The sequence below is a fragment of the Peromyscus maniculatus genome, chromosome 13 (genome assembly GCF_049852395.1).
Source record: "Peromyscus maniculatus bairdii isolate BWxNUB_F1_BW_parent chromosome 13, HU_Pman_BW_mat_3.1, whole genome shotgun sequence".
In the NCBI taxonomy this organism is placed as follows: domain Eukaryota; kingdom Metazoa; phylum Chordata; class Mammalia; order Rodentia; family Cricetidae; genus Peromyscus; species Peromyscus maniculatus.
In genome coordinates, this window is record NC_134864.1 from 11,361,868 (window position 1) to 11,388,809 (window position 26,942).

The 26,942-nt window shown below is 55.5% G+C and overlaps 1 protein-coding gene across 2 annotated transcripts in view; it reads left to right on the forward strand.

Annotated features, from left to right (window-relative positions):
• Positions 1-1,350: 1,350 nt before the first annotated feature.
• Crocc2 (ciliary rootlet coiled-coil, rootletin family member 2) overlaps positions 1,351-26,942 on the forward strand; it is a 63,128-nt gene continuing 37,536 nt past the window's right edge. Inside the window, exons 1-16 of one of the 2 annotated variants that reach the window (XM_016008003.3) lie at positions 1,351-1,429; positions 1,536-1,614; positions 11,904-12,054; positions 12,955-13,103; positions 15,384-15,490; positions 16,983-17,124; positions 20,671-20,774; positions 21,322-21,519; positions 21,861-21,957; positions 22,030-22,119; positions 22,273-22,479; positions 22,709-22,908; positions 24,637-24,819; positions 25,170-25,314; positions 25,573-25,719; positions 26,001-26,231. In XM_016008003.3, the coding sequence (XP_015863489.3) occupies positions 1,537-1,614; positions 11,904-12,054; positions 12,955-13,103; positions 15,384-15,490; positions 16,983-17,124; positions 20,671-20,774; positions 21,322-21,519; positions 21,861-21,957; positions 22,030-22,119; positions 22,273-22,479; positions 22,709-22,908; positions 24,637-24,819; positions 25,170-25,314; positions 25,573-25,719; positions 26,001-26,231 (2,229 nt within the window). In that variant the 5' untranslated portion in view covers positions 1,351-1,429; position 1,536. Of the gene's footprint in view, positions 1,430-1,535; positions 1,615-11,903; positions 12,055-12,954; positions 13,104-15,383; positions 15,491-16,982; positions 17,125-20,670; positions 20,775-21,321; positions 21,520-21,860; positions 21,958-22,029; positions 22,120-22,272; positions 22,480-22,708; positions 22,909-24,636; positions 24,820-25,169; positions 25,315-25,572; positions 25,720-26,000; positions 26,232-26,942 lie in introns of those variants that run through there. The other variant, XM_042259884.2, reaches the window with a different exon arrangement.

Genomic DNA, 26,942 nt, shown 5'->3' on the forward strand with positions numbered 1-26,942 from the left:
GGCAGGGTCTTAGGCTCCTGTGCATGGCTGGGAGGGGAGACCTGATGAGCAATGCCAAGGGCCTTTCAGACAAGTCAGAGGATGGACCTCTGCACGCACAGGCCTACACAGTGCATCCTTGGACCCAGAGACTGAGCATGGGGGTCAGCTTTGATCTGGAAGTTCCAACCCCCATTGAGGCTTCAGTAACTGTCACGCCTACAAGGCAGGGCCAAGAGAAGACCCTGAAGACCCGAGATCCGGATGCCCCGCCTCTCTTGGTTCCTGGACCCTGGACGCTGGAGGTAGACCGAGCAGAGTTCTCCAGAGAACACCACCAGACTGTGCTGTGTCTTTCCCAGACCCTGCAACCTACCTATCTATCCCTTCATTTGTAAGTTACGCCACTAAATAAACCTCCCTTTTAACTACGTGGAATGTCCTTAATAATTTCACCAATATCAGACGGTATGCTTGAGTAGGGGACAGGGTGGCCCCACCTGAGAATCAGCCCTCCGATTCCTAGGACACTCTGAAGATGCCTTTGTCGTGAGCATGCCATGCCAGAAAAGTAGATGAACACATTCATGCTTTCCATGTCAAATTTTATTGAATAACAGCAAGGACACAGGTTTAGCAGTTTCAATAGCATAAATTTTTCATATAATTCTACCTTCCTTGGTCGCCTGGCCCAAGGTGAGGACAGATTCTTGGATTCCAATTTTAATAACTAATATTAACTTGGATATCACATAGCGCGCAGTAAATATATCTCTATATCTGCATGCATATGTATAGGCTACAGAATGGATGTACAGAAAGAGGTTGAGGCAGAGTTCAAAAGGTTTCAGAAGTAGGTTAAGACTCTGTACTGATAAGATTATGAACCAGACCAGTGCCAAGAGGATAACTGGGGAGAGATGCAATTCTGTATGGCCTCGGCAGAGCATACTGCAGATAAGGTAACCTGCCAGGCTCCAAGGGGGAAGGATGTAGAAGATGGAGCCACCTTGGCTCTTGGTCTGTCCCTCCCTCGTCCTTAGACATCCATGACACACATCTCACTACTGATTGAAAGTCCTTTGACACATTAACCAAGTCTGTTTGTGACCCTGAATGGAGAATGGGCTTGTGGTCTGCACCTCTGGGGTGTGGTCAGCAAGCAAACGGTCTCTCTAGACAGTAAATGGGGGCTCTAGGAAGAGGCTGGTCCCTCCCCCAGGTCAGCTTCACTCCAGGTCTCCAGGGAAACGGCTTCGGCCAACAGTGTTCCTTAGTCCTCACAACAAGCCCTACTCCTGTTTCCAGGGAAACCCAGCCCTCAGCGTCCTGGTTGCCGCAGCAACACTCATGGGCTTGTTTGGCATGTGGTCTCCACAATTAAGGTGGGGCAGCTGGGTGCCCAGGAGCAAGAGAATTCAACAGGGCAGAACCAGCACAGTGGCCCCAGGTACTGCACACAGGGACAGGGAGGCACACAGAGGAAGGTACTGGGCAGTTAAGGCTCCAGGAGGAGCCTAGGCACTGCTGATCTGAGGTTCTGTGCTCTTGCCCAGGATGAGCTCCACTTCCAGCAATCCTGAAGATGGAGACACCACCGAGCAGTCTCAGCTGGGGCTGGACACCGTGATCCAGGTCAGTGAAGTGGCTGCCCTCTGTGACCCCTGGAGAGCAGGTCTTGAGAGCCCTTTTAGATAGGACGCTGCAGGGCGAGCTGCTGCACCGCCCAGGAGCATGCTCTTCCTGTGCACGTGCTCAGTGTGAATATGAGCAGGCAAGCGCAGACCTCTAGACTGGCAAAGCAGCTCAGAAGGCCAGCCTCTCTGGAGCCCTGGGCTTGCGGCCTGCAAGGTGTGGGGTACAGAGACTCCACTGCTCTGGTAGCCAGGTACGGGAACAGCTGGGTCTGAGCTGGAAGGAGGACTTCAATTTGGGGGTATCCCCAATGCCCACTCTGAAAGCTACAAAAGTTTCATTTCTATCTTCATGGCACTTGCTTGCAAAACGGTACTGATGGAATCATCCATCCCCACACCCCTGCCCTCCTCGCCACCTCCCATTCCTCCAAGCTCACCTCCTTATCAGCCCTGCTGCCCCTGAGCCTCAGCCTCCACACCCTGCTTCCCCAGCACTGTGATCATCCAGCCACCCCAGCCAGGTAGTCCCCATCCCCTGGGGGACCTCAGTGTACCCCAGATGGACCTGATGACCCAGAGTGTCCATTAACCCAGCTCTCACACCCTCGAAGCCATGCTGCAGGGGGTTGACGCGGTCCTAGGTAAACAATACGTCAAGTCCCCTGAGAGGAGTAACTGCACAGATTGGTGCCAGGTGTCTAAATGACAGGTAGCACCTCTGCACGCACAGGCCTACACATCTGCCCACAGAGGACGGACCGTGACACAAACAGAGTATTAACGCCAGTTGGGGTGGAGGAAATGGCTCAGTGGGTGAAGACAGTTGCCATCAAGTCTGATGACCTGGGTGTGATCTCTGGGACTCACATGGTGAAGAGATCCAAATCCCAAACTTTGTCCTCTGACCTCCACACATACACTATGGCACACACACACACATGCACACGCACATACTCCAACCCCACACACAAATAACTAAATGTAATTTTAAAAAAAAAAAAGTTAGTTGATGCAACAAGACAAGGGACTGTCCTGGGCAGGGACTCTCACCTGTAGAGGCCACTCTGCAAGCTCTGCCTGATGGGGGATCAGGTTGAGTTCTGAGGGCAAGGCTGGCGGTGGGTTCAGAAAGCGTGGTCCGCACAGCTCAGCTCACAAAACGCTCACAGCCTAGCACATCCGTGCGTCGCATCACCCTGTAAGGACCCGATTAGTTCCTGTGAGGCTTGAGGGAGGAAGTGAGTGGCTGTGTGTTTACCAGTGGACCTGAGGGAGAAACCCAGAACAATGCAAACCTCTCTGGATATGGGTGTTGGGGGCTTCTGCCTGAACCTAATCCCACTGTCCCTGGGAAGCTGTCACCTGAACGTCATACAGAGACTGACTGGTGAGGCTGTTCCGTCGGCCCGGCCACACCTGCTATTTGCACAGCTGTGATTGAAATCTCTGTGCAATTACATCAGGTGAGCATGCAGCAGGAAGGCGCCATGTGATACCCAGATAGGCATATCAGCCTAGTGGCAGGACTCTAGGGACCTCCAGCTCCTCTGGCTACATACAGGGTACTGTGGCACCCAAAGAAGGCAAAGCTTGCGTCGGGGAAGCCTCCTACATGATCAGGAGCACAACCTTTGACATTAACGTGCTCCCTGTGCCGGGAAGAGCACCTCAGCACCCCCCTTTCCTCTGGCCAGAGTTCCCTTTCCCTTGCCGGATCTGCACGCCCTCCCCCAACAGCCTCTGCATGGTGTCCCAGAGCATCCAGCCCCACAGGCCTCTGGGGAGTGAGAACTGGAGACAAGGTCCAGGCTTGGGAGCCCTGGGCTTGGTCCCAAGTAGGGAAGCGGGGACACACATTGGCTCACTGTGAGTTCAAAGACCCCTAAAGTTACATAGGAAATGAGGGGCTCAGGGTGCACCAGGAGATGGAGCTCCCGGAGTCCTCTCAGACCCAGAACTGATGGTACACCCAAGACAGACGGGAAGCAGTGTGGGAAGATTTCCCACCCTCAACTTGGTGGCTTTAATAACATACAACTTTTCAAACTGTTTCTTTTGGGTTAAGTTCTAGTTTTCTGGGAACTTGTCCATTATAAAATTTCATATTTGTTGGCAAAAGCTGTTGCTATGGTTTGGGTGTGGTTTGAATGTGCCCCCAAAGGGTTCACGAGCTGGAAGTCCAGGGGGTGACGGTAATGAAGAGCGGAAAGTGTTTAGGTCATAGGGCACTGGCCCCAGAAGGGACTGGTAGCTTCTTTCTGGCCCCTACTTCCATCCAGGATGAGCTGTTATTTAAAAAAAAAAAAGGTAGCAAATCCAGCCCCTGCGTTCTCTGGCTCCTTCCTTCCATACACCATATACTCTTTGCTTCCACACGTACATCCATCACAGTGGCATCTGCCATGCTAGGGTACAGCCAGGCCCCTCACCAGTGCCCAGCAGAGGCACCGCCTCCAGCTCCAGAGCCAAATGACCCCCATGCCACACAAGGCCCAGCCTCACCACAGCAGCAGCACATGAACAAGGGTCTTTAGAATATCATAGGACCTGAAGCAGGGAGAGCAGCGCCCGCTCCCTCCCAAAGGGTCTGAAAAAAAGTGTCCAGAACTTAAGACAGTCTAAGTGCAAGAAAGTGCCGGACTAATCGGCTCTTGTCCTAGTTAGGGCTTCTATTGCTGTGATAAAACACCATTGTCAAAAGCAACCCAGCGGGAAAAGGGTTTATTTCTTTTTACAGCATGTAGTCCAGCATCCAGGGAAGTCAAGGAAGGAAACTGGAGGCAGGAACTGATGCAGAGGCCCTGGGAGAATGCTTCTTAATGGCTTGCTCAGCCTCCTTTCTTATACAACCCAGGACCACCTGTCCAGGGGTGGCACTGTCCTCAATGCACGAGCTCTCCCACATCAGTCATTGATCCAGACAACACCCCCACAGGCTTACACACAGGCCAGTCTTTTTTCTTTTTTTCATTTTTCTTTATTAAGAAATTTTCTACTCACTCCACATACCATCCACAGATTCCCCCCTCCTCCCTCCTCCCACACCCAAGCCGTCTTTCCCAAGTCACCCCGCATCCCCACATCCCCATGGGGAGTCAGCAGAGCCCAGCACAGTGAGCCTAGGCAGGTCCAAGCTCCTTCCCACTGCACCAAGGCTGTGCAAGGCGTCACACCACAGGCACCAGATTCCCAGAAGCCTGACTGTAGACCAGGGACAGATCCTGATCCCCCTGCCTGGGTGCCCCCCAAAATAGTTCGAGCCAAACAACCATCTTCCGTATTCAGAGGGCCTAGTCCAGTCCCATGGGGGCTCCACAGCCACCAGACCACAGTTCATGGGCTTCCACTAGTGTGGCCGGTCATCTCTGCACATCCTCCCATCATGATCTCGATGTCCCTCACCTGCAGAATCCCACCTCTCTCTCATCGATTGGATTCCCGGAGCTCAGCCTGGTGCCTGGCCATGGATCTCTGCATCTGCCTCCATCAGTCACTGGACAAAGGCTCTATGATGACAGCTAGGTTATTTGCTAGACCAGTCCAGGCACCCTCTGGACCACTGACAGGCCAGTCTTATAAAGGCATTTTCTCACTATCCAGACCCCAAAAAGTTTCACCTTCTCAAGTTCTCATCCTCATTACACACCAACCCAGCCCATGGCAGCCACCAGCTTGCTCTCTGTCTCTGTGTATCTGACAGTTCTAGGAACCTCACATGGGTGGAAACATCTGTCAGCTTATTTCACTTAGCACAGCGTCCTCAAGGTCCTCCCAAATCACAGCGTGGATGGACTGTGCATCGCTCACCAAGTCATTCTTCCGTGGACCACTGAGCCTCCTCATCACTGTGAGCATCATCTGGGTGCAGGCTCATCCACCTGGGTCTCTGGTTTCACTTTTGTGCGGGTCTGTTCTAGAAGAACTGTGGGACCCAGCTCCAATTCTACACGAGCCAGCCTTATTGTTCAGTGACTCCACTGTTTTACGTTCCCGCTTTCTTCTGTGAATGCGTGCATTTAAAGCAAGACTGTAGCTGCAGGAACCAGCCTCACTCACTCAACTGCTGACACAACCGCTTCTTCAACCCTCTGGACCCCTCTGTTCTAACATCAGCTACCCAGGGGAAGTGCTGGGGCCCAGCCTCACAGGATGAAACACTTCAGACGCCATCTCTATCGTAGGCTGCCCTCTGACCTCTGCCCTCTGCCCTCTGCCTGCCCAGCTACATCTGAGGTTTCCTCAAGCTCAGTCATCTGCCAAAACCGCTCAACACTCAGGCACCATGTCCCTGACTTAAGGGACTCAATCAGGGAAATCCACAGAGTGATGCCGGGTGGAGCTGAAGCACCCTGTTGGGGTACGTGCTTGTCCCAGCCCTGCATCTACACCAAGCCCTATTGGGCTTCTCACGGGTGCTTCCTGTGTAAAGACTACTGATGACAGCCCCGGTGACTGAAGTACTAGATCACTAGATGTCTTGGGGGTGGGCAGAACGGTCCAGAGCTCTCATCCTGCTCTGTCATTCTGGAGCTCCCCAGGGACCCAGCCACTCCCCTCACGCTCCCCTCTCAAAGGCACCCCTCCCTCCAAAGATCAAGGGTGTGAGGTCTCAGGAGTGCAGGCCCACCAGGGACAGGAGCTGACAGTGGCCCACGTGTGGCCTGGCCACAGTGCTAATCACATGCCAACCAGGGAAGGACACACCGACTGTCTCCAGGGCCACATGTCCAGACACCACTGCACTGACCAGATGGGCCACATCCTCTACTCAGACTTTTCTTACCCATGGTCCAGAGACAGGCCCCATCCTCCTCAGCAGAACGTCCCAGGCCTTGACAACGGCACTCGAGTTTTCTCCTCTGTCTAGCGCCGCCCCCTTACTCCTCACCCCTTGTTCGTTATCCTGGGCCTTTGCTTGTACTGCTTTGCAGGCCTCCCGCCTTCCCCAGGAGGCCTGTGTGGGTGTCAGGACATAGGAGCAGACGAGACAGACAGCATCCTCATCCTGCTGAGCATCCCCTGCTATGAGTCATTTTATAGTTAGTGATTCATACCTTCGGCCATTCCAACATCAATTACTTGTGTTGAGAACCTGTCTGAGCCTGTTTGTATGTCAAGCATCTGTACTAGGGGTAGATGGATAAGCTGTGCCCTTCACCGCCATCCCCTGCTCCAACATCTAGTCCCCTTATGGCTCCAGAAACTTCTGCTCCAGGGGCAATGCCCATGCCCCCGCTTGGCAGGTATAGTTAGTTGGGAGGGGGAGGGGAGGAGTGTCAATCAAAGCAGATATAAAGCCAGCCTGTCATGTACAGGAGTAGACATTACCAGGTACCGAGTCCAGTGGTACCGACCAAACCCTCTGCATGAGGACAAAGTGCTCTGGCCAGGCCAGTTCACCAAGGGGATGCAGGAGTGCCCATGGTCATCCAACCAGGTGCATACAAGGCAGAGGATTGTCCAGAGACCTGGCCACCCAGAAAACTAGCCCCATAAGTGTTTGGGGACCCAGGGCTGAGTCTCAGCCCTAACACAGACCCCGTCAGCACCCCTAAACTTGCCTAGCCCCGGCTTTCCCACACAGAGGGAGAAGGGCAGTTTCCAAGTCAAGACAACTGATTTTAGAACATCTGCTCCTGGGTAGTGGAGAGTGCTAAGAAACTTCAACCCACCTAACCTGCCCCAACTCACACCCTGTCCATCACAGGTTCTCTTACTGTCCATCATGTCGGAGCCCCTGAGCCCAGCCTCGGTTCCAGACGTTGGGCAGGCCCTGCAGCCCTTCTGCATTACTGGATGGGGCCACATGGGGGCACTGTTGGAGCTCGGCATCCAGACATGAGCAGCATCCAGACTGCACTGCACTGAGATTATAAAACAGCTCTCTGCTCCACCTCTGTCACCCAGCCCTGTCCTGCCTGCTGCCTAGGTTAGGGCCCGAGATACACTGGGCTTGTCTGTTGAATGTCTTCTCCTCGGAGAGTTTAAATGGGGGCTTGGGGGTCCCGCTCTGCTTGCTGTTGAGTTCTTTATTTGGAAGACATGGTTGAGTCCTGCCTTTCTCCATACCTGAAGCAGCAAAGTTCCTTTTTAAATCCATTCTGCTCTCCCCTGGGACCAGCACCTCGACGGTCCATCTTCTGTGGCTACAGTGATGAGCAAGAGGCCGTGAATTAGCTCATGAATTTGCCATCTCTGCTTACTGACCCCCCTTGTGTCTGTATCCCGCCATCCCTGACACAGGAAGACCCTGCAGGTCTTCAGGGAATGGGCCAGTGCTTCCGGCACTGTAAGAGGACCCCAGGGAGTCCACCAAGGGGTAACTTAGCGGGTAGTGGGAGCTTCACGCCTTCACCTTTGCAGCCCCTGCTTGGTAGTGGTTCAGCTGGGAAAATGGAAACCAACCTCCATTAAACCTGCGAGAGTCCAAGGGGTTTTGTTTGCTTGTTTCTGTTTTGCTTTGTCTGTCTGTCTGTCTGTTTGTTTGTTTCCTCCTCTACCTGCAGCCTAGAAGGAGAATGTCAGGTTACCTGCTGGGACCACTTGGGGTACCTGTCCCAGCATGCTCTATTCTGCCACCCAAATCCTCCTCAAGAAGCCCCCTGTGGCGGACACACTTGACTCTTCCTCCTGCCCAACCTAGACGGCAACCGAGGCAGAGCACCTGAGAGCTGAGAAAGGCCATGCCCCTCAGAGTCTGGGCTCCAGGGGGCCCCGCCCTTCCTTACCAGTGGGTTGTGCTCGGATGTTGCCTGGATTCCCCTTCAGGGTGACCACCCTCCCAAATCTGGAAGGACACACACAGAAGGGCCATGCCTGTGGGGCAGGGTTGGAGGGTAGGACAAGGCCCCAAGCTGAAGCCCATCCTTGTGAAAGCCTCTTTTCCTGGGTATGGCCCCACACCAAGGGCGAGAGCCCTGCCCGTGACCTCAATCACAACATGTTTGAGTCAAGATCCAGAATGGGGGAGGATACAACCCCCACCCCCAGGACTCCCCATTCCAGTCTCCAGGCAAGGGCAAAGGTGCAGGGTGAGGTTCCTAGGCCACAGGAGAGGGAGGCCAGTTACCAAGGAAGATCTGAGCAGTTCCCATTCCCATGGGGCCAGGGGGTGGCGGGCAGTGTTCGACCTGTTATCGGGCTACAGAAAGCCTATTAGGCAGCTGGTGCCAGGTCTTCTTCCTGCTCACTCTCCCTCCTTTCCAGACCTGAACCCCGTCCTTCACGCAACAACAGCCCCTGGGGCTCTGGAACCCAGGATGGCCTGTAACACCACCCTGCATTTCATACTCCATAACTTCACAGACACGGTATGACATATCCATGCTCACCTTAGGTTGCCGGCACAGTGGGGGACCTTCCTCAGTTCTCCTAGAAGGGAGTCCTGCTCTGACCCAGAGAGTGAGGTAAAGAGGCCAGCCCCCTAGATGGGACTCCCTCCACACAACCACAGAACAATGGGAGGCCATGGTGTTTGTCCCCACTGAGTCTCAAATAGACCCATCTGGGGCTAGATCTAGACGCATAGGCTACTGACAGGGGCAGTGGCCTCCCTGGGGTCTTTGGCATAGGCTGAGCTGAGGAGCACACTGAGCAATAGGAAGGAACAAACATGGCCCAGCTCATCTGAGTCTGGGGTCTTTTAGAAAAGTGACCACAGGAGTCCCTTTTGCCAAGCCTTGGTGTCCTTCCCACAGCCCGAGGCTCCCCGCAAAGGCTACCCAGGCCCCCCCACTGCCCCGCTAGAATCTTCCCCCAGAAGAACCAGGCTGGTTAGGAAAGATTCTGGTCCTGGAGATGGTGACCCACCCAGGCTCGGGGGCCACTGGTGGCAACGTGGACAGAGTCTGTGGGGCGGATGATGGAAACTCCCCTTGCCCCCCACTCCTCATCCCGGGCCAGAGTTGGGGATGGGGAAAGAGGCGGTCCCACATGAGATCCCAAGGGATCCAAGCCCGGGTCAGCACAGACCTCCTTGCACGATGTAGCCGAGCCCCGCGCCCCTCCCCCGCGCTATTTGCGTGGAGGCGGGGCGGCCCTCGCTTGCAATCCTCCCGCGCGCTGGGGACTGGAGGCGGGAGGAGAGGGCGGGCTGCCAGGGACGCGCCCCTCTCGCTCCCCCTCCGCACCCCTCCTGCTCTGGCTGGGCGTCGACCCATCGCAGGCACCCGGCCACAGCTGGAACCTATTACGCCCCCAGCGCCTCTCGGGACGTCCCGGCTAATAAGTGACCCTCTGTAAACGTTAGGAATGAGTCAAGTTTGTGCTGCGCCGCTGCTTTCCCGTTAGCGGGTGGCGCCGCTGATGCTCCGGGGAGAGGAGGGAGGGGAGGCAGGGTCCTTCCGGCCTGGAGGGAACCTCTGAATGGAGCCAGCATCACGTCTTTAATCTGGGGGCCCGGGTTGCTGTTTGCTACCCCGCTAGGCTTTAGGTTCCCCCGGTGCAAAATAGGGCAGCCATGGCTAGGCACTTCCAAGCGGAACTCTAAGAAAGGCAGGAGAGGCCGTGGTGGTCTTGGGAAGCAGCAGCAAACGAAGCTCTGCTCCTCACCAGGGGAGCTGCTGCACCCGAGGAAGACTTTGTTTACCACCCACTCAGAGCGAGACTGGGAGGTCCTCTGGAGGGAAGTGAAGTGAGGACACCTTCCCAGGACCACCTAGGGGAGTAAGTGCAAAACCTTGGGAAAGTAAGTCTTTGCGCAGCCTGGAGGGGCAGACTAACCAGGCCCTGAGCTCACTCATTTGCAGCAGCTGACCTCTGCAGGATTCTTAGGGACCAGAACAGGCCCTGTCCAGGGCTGTGCAGAATCTGGATATTGGGGTGACTCCAAACTGGCTAGCCTAAGAGAGGAATCAGCTGGGCAGTGGCATAGGCCTTTAATCCCAGCACTCAGGAGGCAGAGGCAGGCAGATCTCTGTGTTCAAGGCCAGCTTGGCCTACAGAGCGAATTCCAGGATAGCCAGGGCTACATACACAGAGAAACCCTTTCTTGGAAAGGGGGCGGGAGCAATATATTTCGGAGGACTAGGTGAAGGCCGTGGTTTTTCTCCACGGAGACATTTAGGATTCAGAGTGGAAAGGGGCCTGGCTACAGTCAAGAGGAGATTGGGTAGGGAAGGTGGGGTGCTTGGAGAAGCAGAGACTCCCCATGAGCGCAGACCCGAGAGTCAACCAGGAGGACTCCAGACTGGAGTCATCAGTGAGAGCTGGAAAACGGAAGTCAGGAGGTTGAGGGGTCCCACTGTGGCTGCTGCCCTGGGAAGCTGGGGGGGGGGGGGGCTGATGTCAATCACCAGTCATTAGCCCGCTGCCTTTAACTCAAACATCCTTCATGCACAGAGCAGGTAGGCCACTGTGGGCTGTTCTTAATCCCCGTCATATTGTCTGCCTGTCCCACATCCGGAAGTTTCCAGCTGACACAGAACAAGTCTATCGACCAGACCTGACAAGGACTCAAACCCAGGTCCATTCCTTCCCCCCGAAACATGTGCCTCCCCTCCCACAACAAAATGTTGCTGAGACTCTGGGAGCCCAAAGACCTAGGTAGGAGCCATAGGTAGACAAGAAGCTGTCCCTGTGGTGTTGATGACCTTGAGTATTAGAGGTTTAGAGGTTCACAACACTAAGCCTTGGGACCAGAGGCTTCTGGCTCCAAGCCTTCACAGTCAGAAGCTTATTGCCGTAGGTGCTGGAGGCAGAGGACTACTGCTCTGGGCCCAGACCTGTTCGTGTCCTCGGTTCTAGGTACCCAGACTTCCCTCTAGAACCCTCAGCAGCCCTCCCAGATTCCTCTGGGGCCTGCAGTCCCCATAGTCTAGGCCCTGCCCTGGGCTCTTCACTGAGTTTTGGCTTTCCTTGTCACCTTTCTTAATTTCTCACCGTTTCTGCCCTCAGTTGCTCTCTCGAATACGTCAGCTGTCAAGACGGGTGTTATATAATAGCCCGTAGCTTCAGGTGTCTGGGCTCTCGGCTCCTGGTACCCTTCAAAGTAGCTGCTTCTACTTTTCCTAAGACTTGGAAGCTTGGGGTCTTGCCTATCATTCATTGAGCGAGTCCAGCCTATGTCACTCATGATAAAGGCCACAACTGGAAAAATCCCACCCCACGGGTGGGGAGACTAAGGCATGTGGCTTGAGTGACCAGCCTGGCCCCACTTTGCTGTCTCTGGGACTCTTTGCTACGTTGAAGCGACCATATGATGGCTCCCACCGATACCAGTGAGCTGGTGTGAGGTGCCTGCCAGTTGTCCAGGGCCTGCAAGAACCAGAGCTCTGGGGTGTTTTTCAGAAGTTGGAGGACACCATCCTGAGCCCCATGGCCAGCAGGGAAGACCGGGCACTGACTGTACGTGGGGAGGGCCAGCGCGCCTTACCCACCCCTGTGCCAGCCCGCATCCGAGAGATTGTGTCAGGCAGCCTGGTGGAGGAGCCACTCTCAGGTGAGGGTGCTAAAGCTACTCAGGTACCGGGGGGGATGGGGGGTCAGAGCGGCACACTGGAGTCTGTCCTTAGGGAGCCACATCATCAGGACTATCTGTGGCCCTTACTGCCCATCCCAGACTCTCCTGGCCCCATTTTCCCCCACCACACTCTCCTCATTGGGTCCCCAGGAGTCATGCAGATAGCTATGAGGCTGTTATCAATGCTGCATGGAGCTGACCTCTGTGCTGTGACAGTTAAGCCGCTGTGTCTTGATTTTATCCATCTTCTTTTTTTTTTCCACCAGAGTGAAAATCCTAAAGGTTGACACTTGGGGTTGAGCACTGACATCCTGAGCTTTGTCTTTGCCCTTCATCCAGCCCCATGCACACAGCTTTCTTATCATCACACTGCAGGAACAAGCTCCAAGGAACCCACCCCTGCGTGGAGGCCAAATAGGAGTCAGGCTCTCTGACCCCCAGTGGAACTCATGAGTCCCTTCTGCAGGGGTCTTGATGACCACCCCTTTATGTCATAAGGGTCTGTCTAATCTTCTAATGGCCCCGGGCTACTGATGGGTGCATGGAAAGGACAGAGAAACCCTTCTGCATATTTGGAAAGCAACCTTACCGTGGGCAGGGTCCTGCTACCCCGAAGCAGCAGCCCGATACTGCTCAGGACCCAGACACAACAAGGGATACCCAATGTCCCCCGCACGGGCTTTGATTGGCAGTGGCTTGGCCTGGCCATTAGTCTAAGGGAGTTAAGGATGTTTGTCAAGGGTAATAAGGGTAGGAGGGTGCTCAGGAACAGGAGAGGAAGTGAGTTTCCTCATGGAAGCCCTCTCCTGTTGGTACAGACCTAGCAGTGGGATGATTGGGTAGGGCCCTGGCCTGATCTGAATGCTATGTTCACCACAGGACTGCGGGAGCTGCCAGCTACTACAACCCACACACAGGAGGAGAGTGAGCTCCTTCAAGAGGAGCTGGCCCGGTTGGAGGACCTGTTGGCTCAGGCAGATGCTGAGAGGGAGGAACTGGCTAGCAGGTGTCATATGGTCAGCCAGAGGGTAAGTGTGTAGCTGGTACCTGCAGGCCAGTGCTCACAGACTGGCCCCTATTAGAGATCACTTCCCAGAACCGGTGATTATAATTGCAAGGCCATTAGCCAATCTCAGGACCATGGGCAACAGATAGATGGAGGCTAGCAGGTGAAGCAAGAGATGGCCCCTTCAGATGTATGTCTCTCATCTGCTCCAGGAGCCCTGTGGAGTGGCCTGGTCAGTGATGACCCGTTGGTCTCAGGGCTGTGTCAATCATAATCACAAAGCCAGCTTCTGAACAGAGGAGAAAGCCAGGGAGGACTGGCCCCAGACCCCAGGCAAAGCTGTGGGCAGACAGCTGTGCTCCAGCCCCCGGCCCTTTCTCATGTGCACCTTGTGCCTGCCAGGCAGGCCTCAGGATGGGAGAAGTGAGGGGTGACCATGAGGTACAGGCTGCAGCCAGAGGTTTGGGGGAGGATGCCTGTGGGCTAGGGAATGCCTTTTCTATGAAGATAGAGAAAACCTAGGCAGAAAAATTAAGGCGTTTTCCAGGCCAGAGCCCTATTCATGCATTATTCTCTCCAAGTCATGAGAGCTTCCGAAGCAGACCTGGGCAGGATAGGCACAAGATAAGGGAGAACAGCGCAGGCAGTGCGGGGCTCTGAGTCCCCAGCATCAACCCCCAGGCCATCTATGGACCTGGCCTGAGTACAGGACAGAGGGGGAAACTCAGGCTCTGCTCTGGCCAGTGTTCTCCTAAGGCAACGGATCTTGTGACCCCCTTGGGAGGGTCGCATATCAGATACATTGTATATCATATATTTACATTATGATTCATAACAGCAGCAAAATTACAGTGATGAAATATCAATGAAATTGTTTATGGTTGAGGGTCACCACAACATGAGGAACTGAATCAAAGAATGGCAGCATTAGGAAGGTTGAGAACCACTGCCCTAAGGCCATACCACCATGCCCAGGCCCAGTCCTGGCCTGAATCTGCTCTTTCTATGCATGTAGCCAGAAATCCGTGAAAAGCCAGAGGCTTGGCCACGTTTGGCCATGCCTTGGCTATGCCTCCTGGTACAACCACGTTAGCCCTAAGGTGCCCACCTGCCAATGGTCCCAGTTCTCTGATACCCTTTTCCACCAAACTGCCCTACATGGGAAATGCCGTTTCCTTTAGCCCCCCACCCCCACCCCAAGAGTCCCTCTAAGAAAGACTGTGAGGACCCCCTTCTCGTGGTCTGGCTCAGGAGCTCCATGAGGCTGCTCTTCCTGTAAGTCTCTGCCGTGGTGCATTCTGGGGACAGAGATCTTCCTAGCACAGGGCGGGAGATGTTGGGAATGGACTTCAGGGAATAGACGCTGCAGAAGTCCTTCCAAAGCGTGGTAAACTAATAAGCTATGAGTCAGAGCTCAGCTCACAGCCAGTTAGATGGGGGTGCCAGGAGACCCTGCCCCAAACTATTCCCCAGCACACAGGTGGAACCCGGTGAGGGGTGTCCAGCATGTCCTCCCCAGATGACACTACAATCCCTTATCATTGAAGTCCTCTGATCCCAACTGTCACACTGCTGGTGGCTGAGAAATAGGTCCTTGGCCACCGGCCACTCCTGTGTCCCATCCCCTTCCCCCACTGCTCTTTGAACCTTCCTCCCAGAACTTCCTGACCCCATGACTTCCTAGGCTCTGGGTTCAGATCCCCACTGTAATGGCCGAGTGGCTCTGGGCAGTAGGCCTTGGGTGTGCCTTCCTGACTCCCCCACAGTTCCCAGCCTCCTTTCCTAACCCCTTGGGATAATGCTCTGTGTTGGTAGCAAGGGGACTTGGCACCCAAATGAGTTAGTTCCCACCTGCTAAGGGTGAGGCTTGAGAGGGGAGATGCAGCTTGGGAAACAGGCCAGTCCGGAAGAGTCCAGATTCATGCCCTGTGGAGGTATGGAAGAGCCTGCTTTTCAGCCGTCCACCCGGTCCTATGCTAAAAGCTGGACTGCCCGGGGCACCAGGGGCACCAGGGCCTCAGTTTACGAACCTGTAAGTGAAGTATCTCCAGGGACCTCCAGAGCCCTGCCTCCAACCACCCCTATAGTATTCCCAGGCCTAATAGTATCCAAGCATCTTCCGCTCAACCAGCATGCTTCCCCGCCCCCTCCTCGGTGGGCGGGACAGACAGAGAAGCAGGGTATGAACAGGCCCCTGGGAGGCCCTGTATCCTGCCTCTGCCCAGAGTGGGCTTTATGTCAAAGATGTCCTACCTGGCTGACTAGAGAGAGGTGGACCAGGTGGGCTTACACTCCTTCCTAGCTGCAGGCCCGCCTGGATACCACTGAGGCCCGGCTTCGGAAGTCAGAGCTGGAGCATAGCATGGACTTGGAGGAGGCACTTAGCCGGCTGGAGGCCTCGCAGCAGAGGTGAGGTCCAATGGACAGGCTGTCAGGGTTGCCCGAGTGCGGTCATCATCCCAAAGCGGGCAGACCCCACTGTGCCTCGCAGCTATTGGTCAACCAATCGAAGCTATTCTGCGTTGACTCTGCCTGTGAAAACGGGTGCAGGGGAAGGACCCTGGGAAGGAAGAACCAGTAGCAAGCAGAGCTGGGTACCATGCTGATTTCCCTTACCTTCCATTGGAGACTACTCCCATGTCCTCGCATACAATTTCTCACTCCTCGGAGCCAGGGAGAGTGAGAAGGGAGAGAGAGGGCAGTCTGAAGACTGGGCAACAGGTTCCCTTCCCCTCCCTGTGTCACAGGCCAGGGCACAGACAGTACAGAGCTGAAAGCTCTCTTGTCACTGCTGGGTGAGTGAGACTCCTCCCAGTCTCCTCAATAGTGATGATCTTTACCCCTGAGTACCAGAAGCAAAGCCATCAGAGAGACTTGAAGCCACAATATCCCAGAGTTGGGGTCAGGGCCCTTAGGAGAGGCCACCTCAAGTGAGAGCTGGCATCAGAGATGGCCTTGTCCTCTGCCCACACTCCTCAGGATATATCCCCACACCCTGGAGCATCCATGTCTAGCCCGGAGCAATTGAGGGTGAATCTGCTCCCTCCCCGTGAGGATTCAGTTTGGGCCTATGGGCAGCCTCCCAAGGCACAGCTGTTGCCAAGGGCTCCCTGACCCCATCCCCTGAGTGCGATGCCCGGATGCCTGCTCAGGGTACGGCCTGGCCATCCCTGCTGGTGGGTTACCACAGTCCACCGCGGGCCACGGGCACACACACCGCTGGATGCCCCTAGCTCTCCACACCACCCCAACCACAGCTCCAGAACGTTTGGCTTCAAGCCTCTCTGTTGTCAACAGGCCCTTTTGTTCGTACTTGGCAAGAATGCACCACACCCCAGCCCCAGAAGCAGCCAGCCCTAGAGCCCCACTTGAACGGAGCTCGCCATCACTAACATCCTGTGGTTGGCTTATCCTCCAGGAATCTGGCGAACGGAGAAAATGCTGAAAAGCATTTTGAAAAACCCATTTGGAGGGGAAAGAAAAGCCCCTGGGGAGCCTGATGCCTGAAAAGCTGACAGGATGCCTAGCATCTCCCAGAGGTGCCCAGCTCCTGCCAGCCTGCCCCTCTGAGGCTCCCTTTGAGCCTCCTGTGCCCTGCAGATTTCTTACAGGCAGAGGAGTGGCTAGGAGTGAGGGAGAGCTTGGGAGAACAGGATTCTCAGGAAGGAAAGGTGATGCGGAGCGGGTCCTGGGGTTCCTTCTGATGCTGGCTCTGTGTGGGGCTCATTGCAGGTGGTCAGTGCTGCCAGGGAGCACAGCGGGGGGAGGGGGAGGGGCTATGCACCTGAGCTGAGTTCAGGAGCCTGGGGCACCATTTAGACCCCCTTGGTTTAGCCCCCTGGACTCTGTGTGCGTCTTTAGGAAGTCCCGGTGCATGAAGCTGTGGGTTTTGTCCATCTAGGAGCATGGGCCTCTCCCAAGTAAACAGCCTCCTGCGGGGACAGCTGGAGCACATGCAGAAGGCCAATGACACATTGGCCAGGGAGCTGGCCAGGACAACACACAGCTTGCTCCGCCTGCAGGGCAAGCTGGAGCTGCGGGAGGTATGTCACTGGCCCAAGAGAGAGGTGCCCCCCACACCCTGTCCCTGCTTCTGCATGTCTAACTCGGTGGCTGCAGCCAATGGTGGTAGGTGGGGCAGCCAGGATCAGAAAGGCGGATGCTGGCTTCATGCAGCCCCTCCTGGTGGGAGGCCTCATCATCCATTTTCCTTGGTCACAGCAGCCTGTGTCATGGGGGAAAAGAGAGTAAGACTGGATGGTTCTTGGGCCATTCTTGGCTCTGATGTGTGACACCGTTGGCCGCACAGAAAGACTGCTCAAAGGACCTGGGTCTCATGGCTCTTCTTAAGCTCCTGGCCAGAGACCCACAGTCTGGCTCACTCCAAGTGTAGCATCAGGGAACAATGTTACAAGCCTTGGGAGATGTCTAGGTCTGGTCTTGGGACCTCCAGAGAAGGGTGTGGCCTATACAACTGAAGCTAAAATAGCCCCTTGACATCCCAGCCCCAAAGGGGTCTGAATGCACCTCCAAGGGTCCTGCACACACCAGTGGCAAGATTCCCTTTCTGAAGCCACTTGAAGAATATGCTCTCTCCATATGAAGGCGGGAGCTGAGGGAGACCCCTGGGCCTGGGTCCACATATGTCCCTTCAAACAAATCCATCTCAGAGAGGCCATCGCTGCCCTCCCCTCAGGGGTCAGGAAAGGCAACCACAGAGACCCCTGCCCCACACCTGTCATTCCTGGTGGCAGCTACAACGGACACAGCTGTTGTCACCGCCTCTGCAGGAGACAAGAGGGTATCGGTGTCATCTAAGGTGTGGGGGGATGCACTGTCTCATAGAGTGTCACCAGAGAGCCGGGCCTGTCATCCCAGGAGATCCGGGCACAGGCTTGCTGAGGCAGGTGACAGCCATTGCCCTGTCTACATTACGCACCTGGTGTGGCTTCCACCAAACAATGCTATACAAACAGTGTCCACCGTCACCTTGGCTTTGCTCATCATGGGTCATGGTCAGGTCCTTCCTCTCAGGCCTGTGCAGGGCCCTGCCTCTGGGCTCTTTGCTGCAGCCCACAAGGCTGTGGCCTCCCCTGACCCTAACTCGACCCGAGGCTGTTGGTCTCCTTGCTCTGGCGACTTCTCCCACCTCATTTTGGCTTTGGCAGGCTGCAGTGGTTCTATGACACACCCCAGTGTGGGTTCTTCCTGTTTATCCTGCTTAAGGCTTATCTGGCATCCATCCTTCCTCATGACTGGGAAGGACCATTAACCCTTTCAGTACTGCCTATGCCCACCTCTCCCTCTTCTCATGCTGACAAGGTGTCTGTGCCAACCTCACGCCATCTCCAGTGCTCAGAATCATTCTGAGTTACTTCTCCTCTCTTACCCTGAGCCAGGCTAATTTCTTCAGCCTTGTGTTCTTTTTGGCTTTTCGAGACAGGGTTTCTCTGTGTAGTTTTGTGTCTTTCCTGGATCTCGCTCTGTAGACCAGGCTGGCCTCAAACTCACAAAGATCTGCCTGGCTCTGCCTCCCGAGTGCTGGGATTAAAGGCATGTGCCACCACCGCCCGGCCCAGTCTTGTGTTCTTGTTCATCACTATTGCTTCCGACTTCTAATCATCTCGGACTCTGCCTCCTTGACTTAAATTACAAATAGCAGGTTTTTTCATCTTCAGGAGAATAGATTGAGTCTTTTCTAAGTTTTCCGCTCCTTGGTTGGTGTGTCCTAAGCAGCTCGTTTGTGCTGGGTGTCTGATGTTCCACTGCCTGCTGTCGTCCAAACTCTGATCCCGTGTTTCTGCTGATCCCCAATCACCATACACTGTCTCCTTGTGCCATTGGTAGTCTTTTATTCTTTATCAGGGAGCTGGTTATTTTCCTTGGAACTTTGCAAAACTTCTTTGAAAGTGGGGTGAATGCAGGAGTTTTCCAGGAAGGATTTTCAACTGCTTTTGATGGGTAGCTAGAGGCTCCCTTAGTCTTTGAACCACACTGCAGTAGGCTTTCAGCTTCTGTGTTTGTGAAAACCTAGGTGGTGTGCATTTAGGATGCATGGCGTTTCATCGTGGTTCCAGGCGCAGGGAAGAGCTGTTGCTTTTGTTCAGTTCTAACATTCTAGACAGGCTGTTTCTCTGCAAGACAGTGTGTGTGTGTGTGTGTGTGTGTGTGTGTGTGTGTGTGTGGTGTACAAGCCTATATAGATGTGAGTGGTGTGTGTGAGTCTGTGTGTATGAGGTATATGGTGTAAGACTTGTTTATGTGAAGACATAAGTGTATTGTGTATGTGTGCATGTGTGGGAGTGTGGGAGTGTGGTATGTGTGCATGTGGGAGTCCATTGTGGTGAGTGACAATCTGAGTGTGTAAGGATATGTGAGTGTGTGAGAGCTGTGTGAGTATAGTGTGTTGGAGTGTAGTGTTTGTTTGGGTCTGAATTTGTGTGCGTGTGAATCTGCATGTCAGTGGCTCTAGGTGAGTGTTGGTATATGAGAGTAGGATGGAAGTGTAAGCATGTGCTTGTGGTGTGTCAGAGGTATTCTTGTTCATTCTCTAGTCCTCACCTTCAATGTATTGAGTGCAGCTTTGGGATATCCACCATGTTTGAGAAGACCCCCACTTTTGGGCATTGCTCAGCTCTCCAGAGTAAAGAAACTAATGCTCAAGTTGCTCCTTTTAGAAAGAGATTGCATGGTGCTGGGGTTCCTCACCTGCGCCATGTCCTGGCTGCACGCTCTCCCTGGGCTAGCCCACTCAGCCTTGTCAAGAAGAGGAAAAGGTCTAGAATTTCATGCTCCCATGAGAGAGGAGCCAAGATGTCTCATCCCTGGGATGTGACGTCAAGTGTCCCTCGCTGTGTCCCAAAGTGTACAGACACGTGGTCCTGGGATCAGGGCCCACAGAGGGCTCAGACGCAGGGTCTGCTTAAGAGTCAGGAATGGCCTTATACAGGAAGAGGTGTGGCTTTTTGACAGGCATAAGGAGAGTGTGTCCATCGGAAAGCCATGCTGAAGAGCCTTGGGTAGAGTAAACCATGCAGGGACCAGCAAGAAGCGATAGGAAAGCAATTGGTACAGGGAACCCTGTGGGTCCCAGAGGCCAGCATACAGGACATGGTGGGGGGTGATGACAGGAAGGTATCACATACACCCCGAGAGCCTTCTGGGCCCCACTGTTCCCAAAGGCTGTGGGCCCATGTTATGATTGGCAATGTCACGTCACTGTCACCAGCCTCCTTCCTCCTGACTCCTCTGCTGCTGCTACACTATCTGTGGGGGTCCTGCACATCTTGTAGAGCACTGAGGGGACAGAGGAGCAGTCCCTCCCTCAGAGGGGCAGCACCAGCTCCTAGGAAAGCCTTTCTGTTCTGGGGAGACCTGATTCTCAGCCGCCCTGCCCTCTGTGGGAACAATACTCCCTGCTGCTGTGGTAGGAGGGCATGGAAGTGCCTCCCATGTGGGGTTGGGAAGCCCGTGGGATGGATATGAGGCTTGGACACCTAATGGGTGATCCAGGTTCCCCTTCCAGCCCACGGTGGGTGGTAGGGGAGGAAAGGTACATGGCCTGAGTAAGCACAACCTCCTGTTACCAGACCCAAAGGTTGGGCCTGAGAGAGTCTCGGGATATCCTCCCCCTGTGGAGACAAGCCAAGGCTCTGCAGACACGCCTGGCTGAGCTTCGGGCTTCCACTGAGAGGTAAGCAGAAGTGCCCACCTCGTGGCTCCTACGTGGTAAGACTGGTTCCTCCTGGGCTGCAATTGTGCTGGCTCTGGCTGCCCTGTGGGAAGGTGGACAGCTAGGGAGGAGGGAGGACGTGGAGAAAAAGGAGAAGGAGAGCAGGGTACTGGCTTTTGTGTGGGACGGTGAACAGTGACCTTCAGGTTTCAGAGATCCATCTAGTCCTTCCTGGGCATCTCATGGGCATCTGTCCAATGCATGCCCAGTGGCCCTCGATGTAATCGCACCCCCATTTACACAGGAGGAGATAAAAGCCCAGAGGCCAGTGTCTTACTCAAAGTTGTCATTTCTGGTCAGGCTCATCCCTGCTCACTCTTCCTTGGCTCGTATCTTCACCATTCTACGACATATAAGCTACCGCACAGCGTAGAGTAGGGCTTCTCCTGAAAATGGTCATTGTTCATGTGACCTGCCTCTCCCCCTGAGGTCTGGCTTGCAGCATCCTGGGCCCCAAGCTCACAGCAAGGTCATGAGGCTTGGCCAAGGTACTACTCGTGTATTGCAGGGCTCTCGCTGATGTTCAGGCGGACATGGCCCGGACGGCCCAACGCTTGCATGTGGCCTGCCTGAGTCTCGACTCCCACCTGCAGCTCTCCGCCAGCAGCAAGACCAGTGACCTGGAGCAGAGGCTGAGGGAGCAGGCCAGGGAAATGCTGCAGCTGCAGGGCCACTGGGCTGCTGAGAAGGTGGCGCTGCAAGCCAGGTGGGCCTTGGGCTCCGGGTGGCTGGTGCAGGGATGCCCCAGAGGCACGGACTTGAGGTGAGGGGGAGCGAGCAGCTGCAGCTTCCCGGGTGATCGCACCCAGCATTCCGACATGGGGCTGCAGATCTGAGTTGGAATGAGGGCATGAGCCATGATGGCTGAGCTTGGAATTGTTGTTTTACTCCCAAGATAGTGGGAGTCATCAGAGTTCTGTAGCAGAGAAGGCCTGCAGTCGGGACATGGACCGAGGTATAGCCTCAGCACTGTAGGGAGGCCGCACCATAGGGAGGAGTCCTGATGGACGCACAGGGCCCCTCAGCGTCCTCCTCATCTCTCTCCAGACTTTCAGAGCAGACACTGCTGGTAGAGAAGCTCTCTGAGCAGAAAGAAGAAGGGGAGAGAGCCATCCTGACACTCAAGGCGGACATCCAGAGACTGGTTCGTGGGGTGGGGGATGGGGTGCTTTGCCATGGGTGCATGTCTGCCGGGCTCAGGAGTCTCTGTCTGCAGAAATCCCGGCGTAGCGGGGGCCAGCTGGTGACCGACGAACTGAGGGATGAGCTGGAAGCACTGCACCAGGTCCTGGCCAGCATCAAGGAGGTATGGCCTTGCCTGATGTCCTCCCTGGATGCAGAAGACCTGTGGGGACACTGGTTCTAACTGCTCCTCATGAGAAGAAGGTCCTGTTTAATCGTGGCCCTGCGCTCTTCCCTCTGCTGTCTCTCTCTCTCTCTCTCTCTCTGTGACTTGAAGGTGGCCCAGTCAGATGCAGTGTGTCCGGAGTGGAACAGGAGCAGCAGCGGTGAAGTCAGGGAGCTACAGGGCCAACTGAGGAGCCCCCCACGTTCTCTGTCACCCCACTGGCATTTGTCCCCAACACGGACCAGCTCTCCAGCCAGCCTGGACCCTGCACTGCAGGCCGTGAAGGCAGCCATTGAGAGGCGTCAGCAGAGGGAGCAGGTGTGTGGCCATGGCCCACAGGGCCACCGGGGTCACAAACCTTGCCCAGCTGGGTGTGGGAACTTTCCACAGCCTTCCCTGGGGGGTGTTGGTGGCTGGGTCTCCATGGAGCCTGCCCCTGAGCTCCACATCCTGGGAAGGAACTTCATGTGCCAGGGGGCCCTTCTGGAAGAACCGAGGTGCTCTGGATGGCTGCTGATGCTCACTGTGGGTTCCGTGACCCCGGCAGGAGCTGTGTCTCAGGCTGGAGTCCTCCCAGGAGGAAGTAGCCAGGCTCCAGGAGCAGCTGTCTGGGTACCGGCAGGAGCTGCGGGCCTCACAAAGGCTTCTGCAGGACAGGGCACGGGAGCATGAGGATCTCCTGGGCCAGCTGGAGGCCCAAAGGCAGGAGGCACAGCACAGCCAGGCATCTATCCATCTCCTGGAAAGGTGACGGAAGGGACGGGGCAGGACGGGGCAGCACTGTGCAGCTGTCCTCTGGGAGACCTCACAGCAGGAGCAGGAAAAGGCCCCATCTCCAGATAAGACCTTCTGGGGGCCAGGCTGCCTGTCACTCTGCACCCGCTTGGCCTGGATGGTTTGCTCCTCTCCCTTTGCTGTGCTCCTATATGTACCTGACCTGGGTTTCCCTTCCCTAAAGCAAAGGCAGCGTTTGCACATGCCCTAGCTCTCCGCAGGGCCAGGCCCATATCCTGTCCCCAGAAGCTCTGGCCTCATCCGGCTCTGCTCTCCTACCACCCCTGCTCCAGACTCCCCTCTAGGTGACCTTCCCCTACCAGTGACCCTTCCCCATGGCCAAAAGAACCCCACTTCCCACATACCCTGTGGGTTCAATGGCTCCCTTGCAGCTACCATAGAGTTCTAGATACTTTCTACACGTGACTCTTTGACCTCGGGCTGGCAAGAATCAGGGCCACAGAGTGTACAGGGAATCTCTGGCATCTACTGGATGCAGGCTGAGTAAGAGCCAGGTGTCAGCCATGGATCTGGGAATCTTCCTGAAGGAGGTGTGCAATGTCCCAGGGAGCAGAGACAGCTATGGCCCCTTGTCCCCCTGACCCCATGGTTTGGGGACAGACCACACATCCTTCACAGCTCCTCCAAGCAGCCTACACATATTCTGGGTGCTTCGGCACACAAAATGAGTATGAACCAGTCCTAGCCTGGAGAGACGCAGAGCAGGAGGGCCCAGGGGTGGGCAGGTCAGGGCAGCCTTGCACAGGGGTGGGCAGAAATCCAAAGGCAGCAGTAATAAACTCAAGGAGGGCAGGGAGGCAGCTCTGTGTGGCAGTCCGTAGGGAGTCTTTGGTGAGCCTGTTGGGCAGGCAGGACCATGTCACAGAAGGACTATCCTCATCTCCAAAAACAGAGGGCACACAAGGCCACATGGGATGGGGTGTCTGTGGGAGGCAGGAGCAAGGCAGAGGCGGCAGGGGAATGCTGGGAGATTCAGCAGGACACAGTGAGCCCATGCAGTGTCGGATCCAAAAGACCTTCGGGAAGTAGGATCCGCTATTCAGAGGGCAGGGTGAGAGGAGAGAGGGGTGAAGGAGGGAGAGGCTAACATCCAGAGACCCAGCTGAACGACTAGGCGTGGCTGTGCACAGGGTAGGGGGCCCGGGAGAAGCCCCCCAGACCCCCATGGCCACTGCACAGGGTCTTCAGGACCCAGACAGTGTGTGTACCAGAAGGTTGAGGGACAGATCAGGTCGACAGTGGCCAGGGAGGTGTCCCTCCTGTGGCAGAGGTTTGCAAGGATGTGGTGGACATTACCTGTGTGGCAGAGAGAGGTCTGTGACGACTGCCCAGGCTTGGTTTGTGTGGCAGAGAGCTGGCCCTTAAGCTCTTACGAGGGAAGGGGAAGGCTGGTCAAGCCAGGCAGTGGCCACCTCATCTCAGCCACCTAGCGAAGACCTGAGGCTTTGGGTCACAGTATTGACTCTTCTTCCTGTGCCTCCCTGGACTCCATCTACCTTTGAGGCCCCTGAGGACCTGTACCCACTCTATCCCTACTGACACATACCCCCCCCTCTTCCTACTGATCCACACTCACTCACCCCTGACCACCCTCCCCAGTACAGTGAGTCTTGATGGCCTCAGGTGCTTCTCTCCCGAAGCTTGGCTTGAGGCTGCCTCTGCCTTTGTTCCTGCTCCCAGGGAGAAAGCAGCCCTGGAGTCAACCATGAAGGAGCTAAGAGCGAAGGCAGACATTCGGGATGCGGAGACCCAGAAGCTGGAGGTCACAAATGCAGAGCTGCGGAGAGGCCTCCTGCTGAGGGCAGAGCAGCAAACCGAGCTGGCCCAGAAGAGTGAGCGGAGTCTGCGTGAGCTGGAGGCCAGGTGGGTTGTGGAGGAACTGCAGGCCAGCAGGGTCCCTTGGACCATGAGACCATGGGTGAGGTACAAACAGTGCGTCAGGGGCAGGGGGTGGGCAGCTCCTCCTGAGCAGGGTACCACACAACCCATATTCCCACACCTGTATCAGCCCAATGCCTGGCCCTGGGTACACAACCCACCCATGTGTAGACCTCACCCAGGCATACAACCAGAGGCTGCTCTCAAGGGGGCACCATGCAGCTTTGGGACTTCCCGGTCTTAAAGGGGGTTGTTAGAATTTCCCTGCCTACAAGTTTTGTGGGGGCATCTCTGAAGAGACCACCCGACTTTGCCTTCTGGCCGCGGGGCCTCAGCCAGGGCCGCCTGGAACAGCTGGAGGAGAAGGTCTCTGGGTTCAGGAAGGAGTTGGCCACGGCCCGGGAGGCACTCAGCTCAATGCAGCTGCAGAGGGACATCGTGGAGGCTGAAAGGGAGAGCCTGCGTGGTGCCCTGGCCCGGGTATGTACCCCAGTACACATAATCCTTGCCTTTGTCCTCACCCACGTGGCCTGGGCCACTACCAGGGCTCCTAGTCACCGCCATTGTACACCAGCCTCACTCCTGACACCTTGCCCTCCTAACCCCGATGGCCACATCTGCTCCTAGGGAGTCTCCCTGGGCCACCAGTCACTAACTCTAGTCAGAACCTTAATTCTCCTGGGAAGAATCTGAAGCCTCTCGCTGGAGCCACCTCTGGGTGACCACTACGCCTCACAGGCTGAATCTAGCAATGCTGATTTGGAGTTGCTGGTCTCACGGCTGAGATCGGAGGGGACAGAGCAGCGGGACTCACTGGCCAAGATGGCTGCCCTGATGGAAGGGCTTTCCCAGGACAAAGGCACCCTAAACCATCTGGTGCTTCAGGTAAGGCAAGAGTCAAGGCCTCAGTTCCCCCAGGGTGCCCCTGAACTTTCTCTGTGGGCTTATCCTATCATCTCCATACCCCAGATCTCTTTCTTTCCTGGACTGAGGCCACCATCCCAAGAGTAGGTGCTGGAGGTGGGATGCAGGATCTGACCACTGATCCTGGTCAGGCCTGAAGCAGGGACCACAGCATCTCCATGGAAGGCCTACATGGGTGGCTGGCTTGTGGGCACTCGGGGTGTGTGGTCCAGCGGTTAAATGTCTTCCTACCCGCTCTGCAGCTGGAGCAGGAGAGGGACCAGCTTCGGGAGCAGCAGAAGTTGCTGGAGCAGGAGCAATCCGGCGTCAGGGAACAGCTGGCGCAGGCCGAGCAGCAGCTAGGCCTCATTCAGGCTGAACGGAGAAGTCTCCAGGAGACTTGTGGGCACCTGGAGCAGAAGCAGGAACACCTAGAGGGCCAGGTGGCCCTGCTTGGCCAGGAGAGTGCCCAGCTCCGGGAGCAGGTGGGCCAGGTGAGGCCAGGCTGCGGGCAATCACACATCTGTCCTGCTGTTGCTGATTGTACCTCTGAAGGGGGTTAGAAAGGTGGCTCCGTGGATAAAGTGCCTTCTGCACAAGGCTGAGGACCCGAGTTGAAGTTACCAGGATCCACAGGACGGAGGAGCCAACAGCAGTACACATGATCCCCTGTTGGAGCTCCAGTGGGCAGGCGTGGGGAGTGGGTAGGAGGGAGCTTTGAGTCAGGTATGTCCTCCACGTTTCGATTGGGGTTCTGCTCCTGGCCTCTGGTGCCCAGTCTGTGTGTGCACAGTTGAACTCTCCTGCTACTTGTCATTCAAGACTTTGTGTGTTTGTTTAGTTCCTGTCTTTTGGTTGTTGAGTATCTTTGTAGCTAGAGTTTTCCTGCCTTGCCCACAGTCAGGACAAATCTCTGTCACCTGCCAGTCCCACAGCTGCTCAGAGCCAACCAAGTAAACACAGAGACTTATATTGCTTACAAACTGTATGGCTGTGGCAGGCTTCTTGCTAATTGTTCTTATAGCTTAAATTAATCCATTTCTATTAATCTATACCTTGCCATGTGACTCGTGGCTTACCAGTGTCTTCACATGCTGCTTGTCATGGTGGTGGCTGGCAGTGTCTCCTTCTGCCTTCCTGTTCTTTATTTTCTCCTCTCTGCTAGTCCCGCCTATACTTCCTGCCTGGCCACTGGCCAATCAATG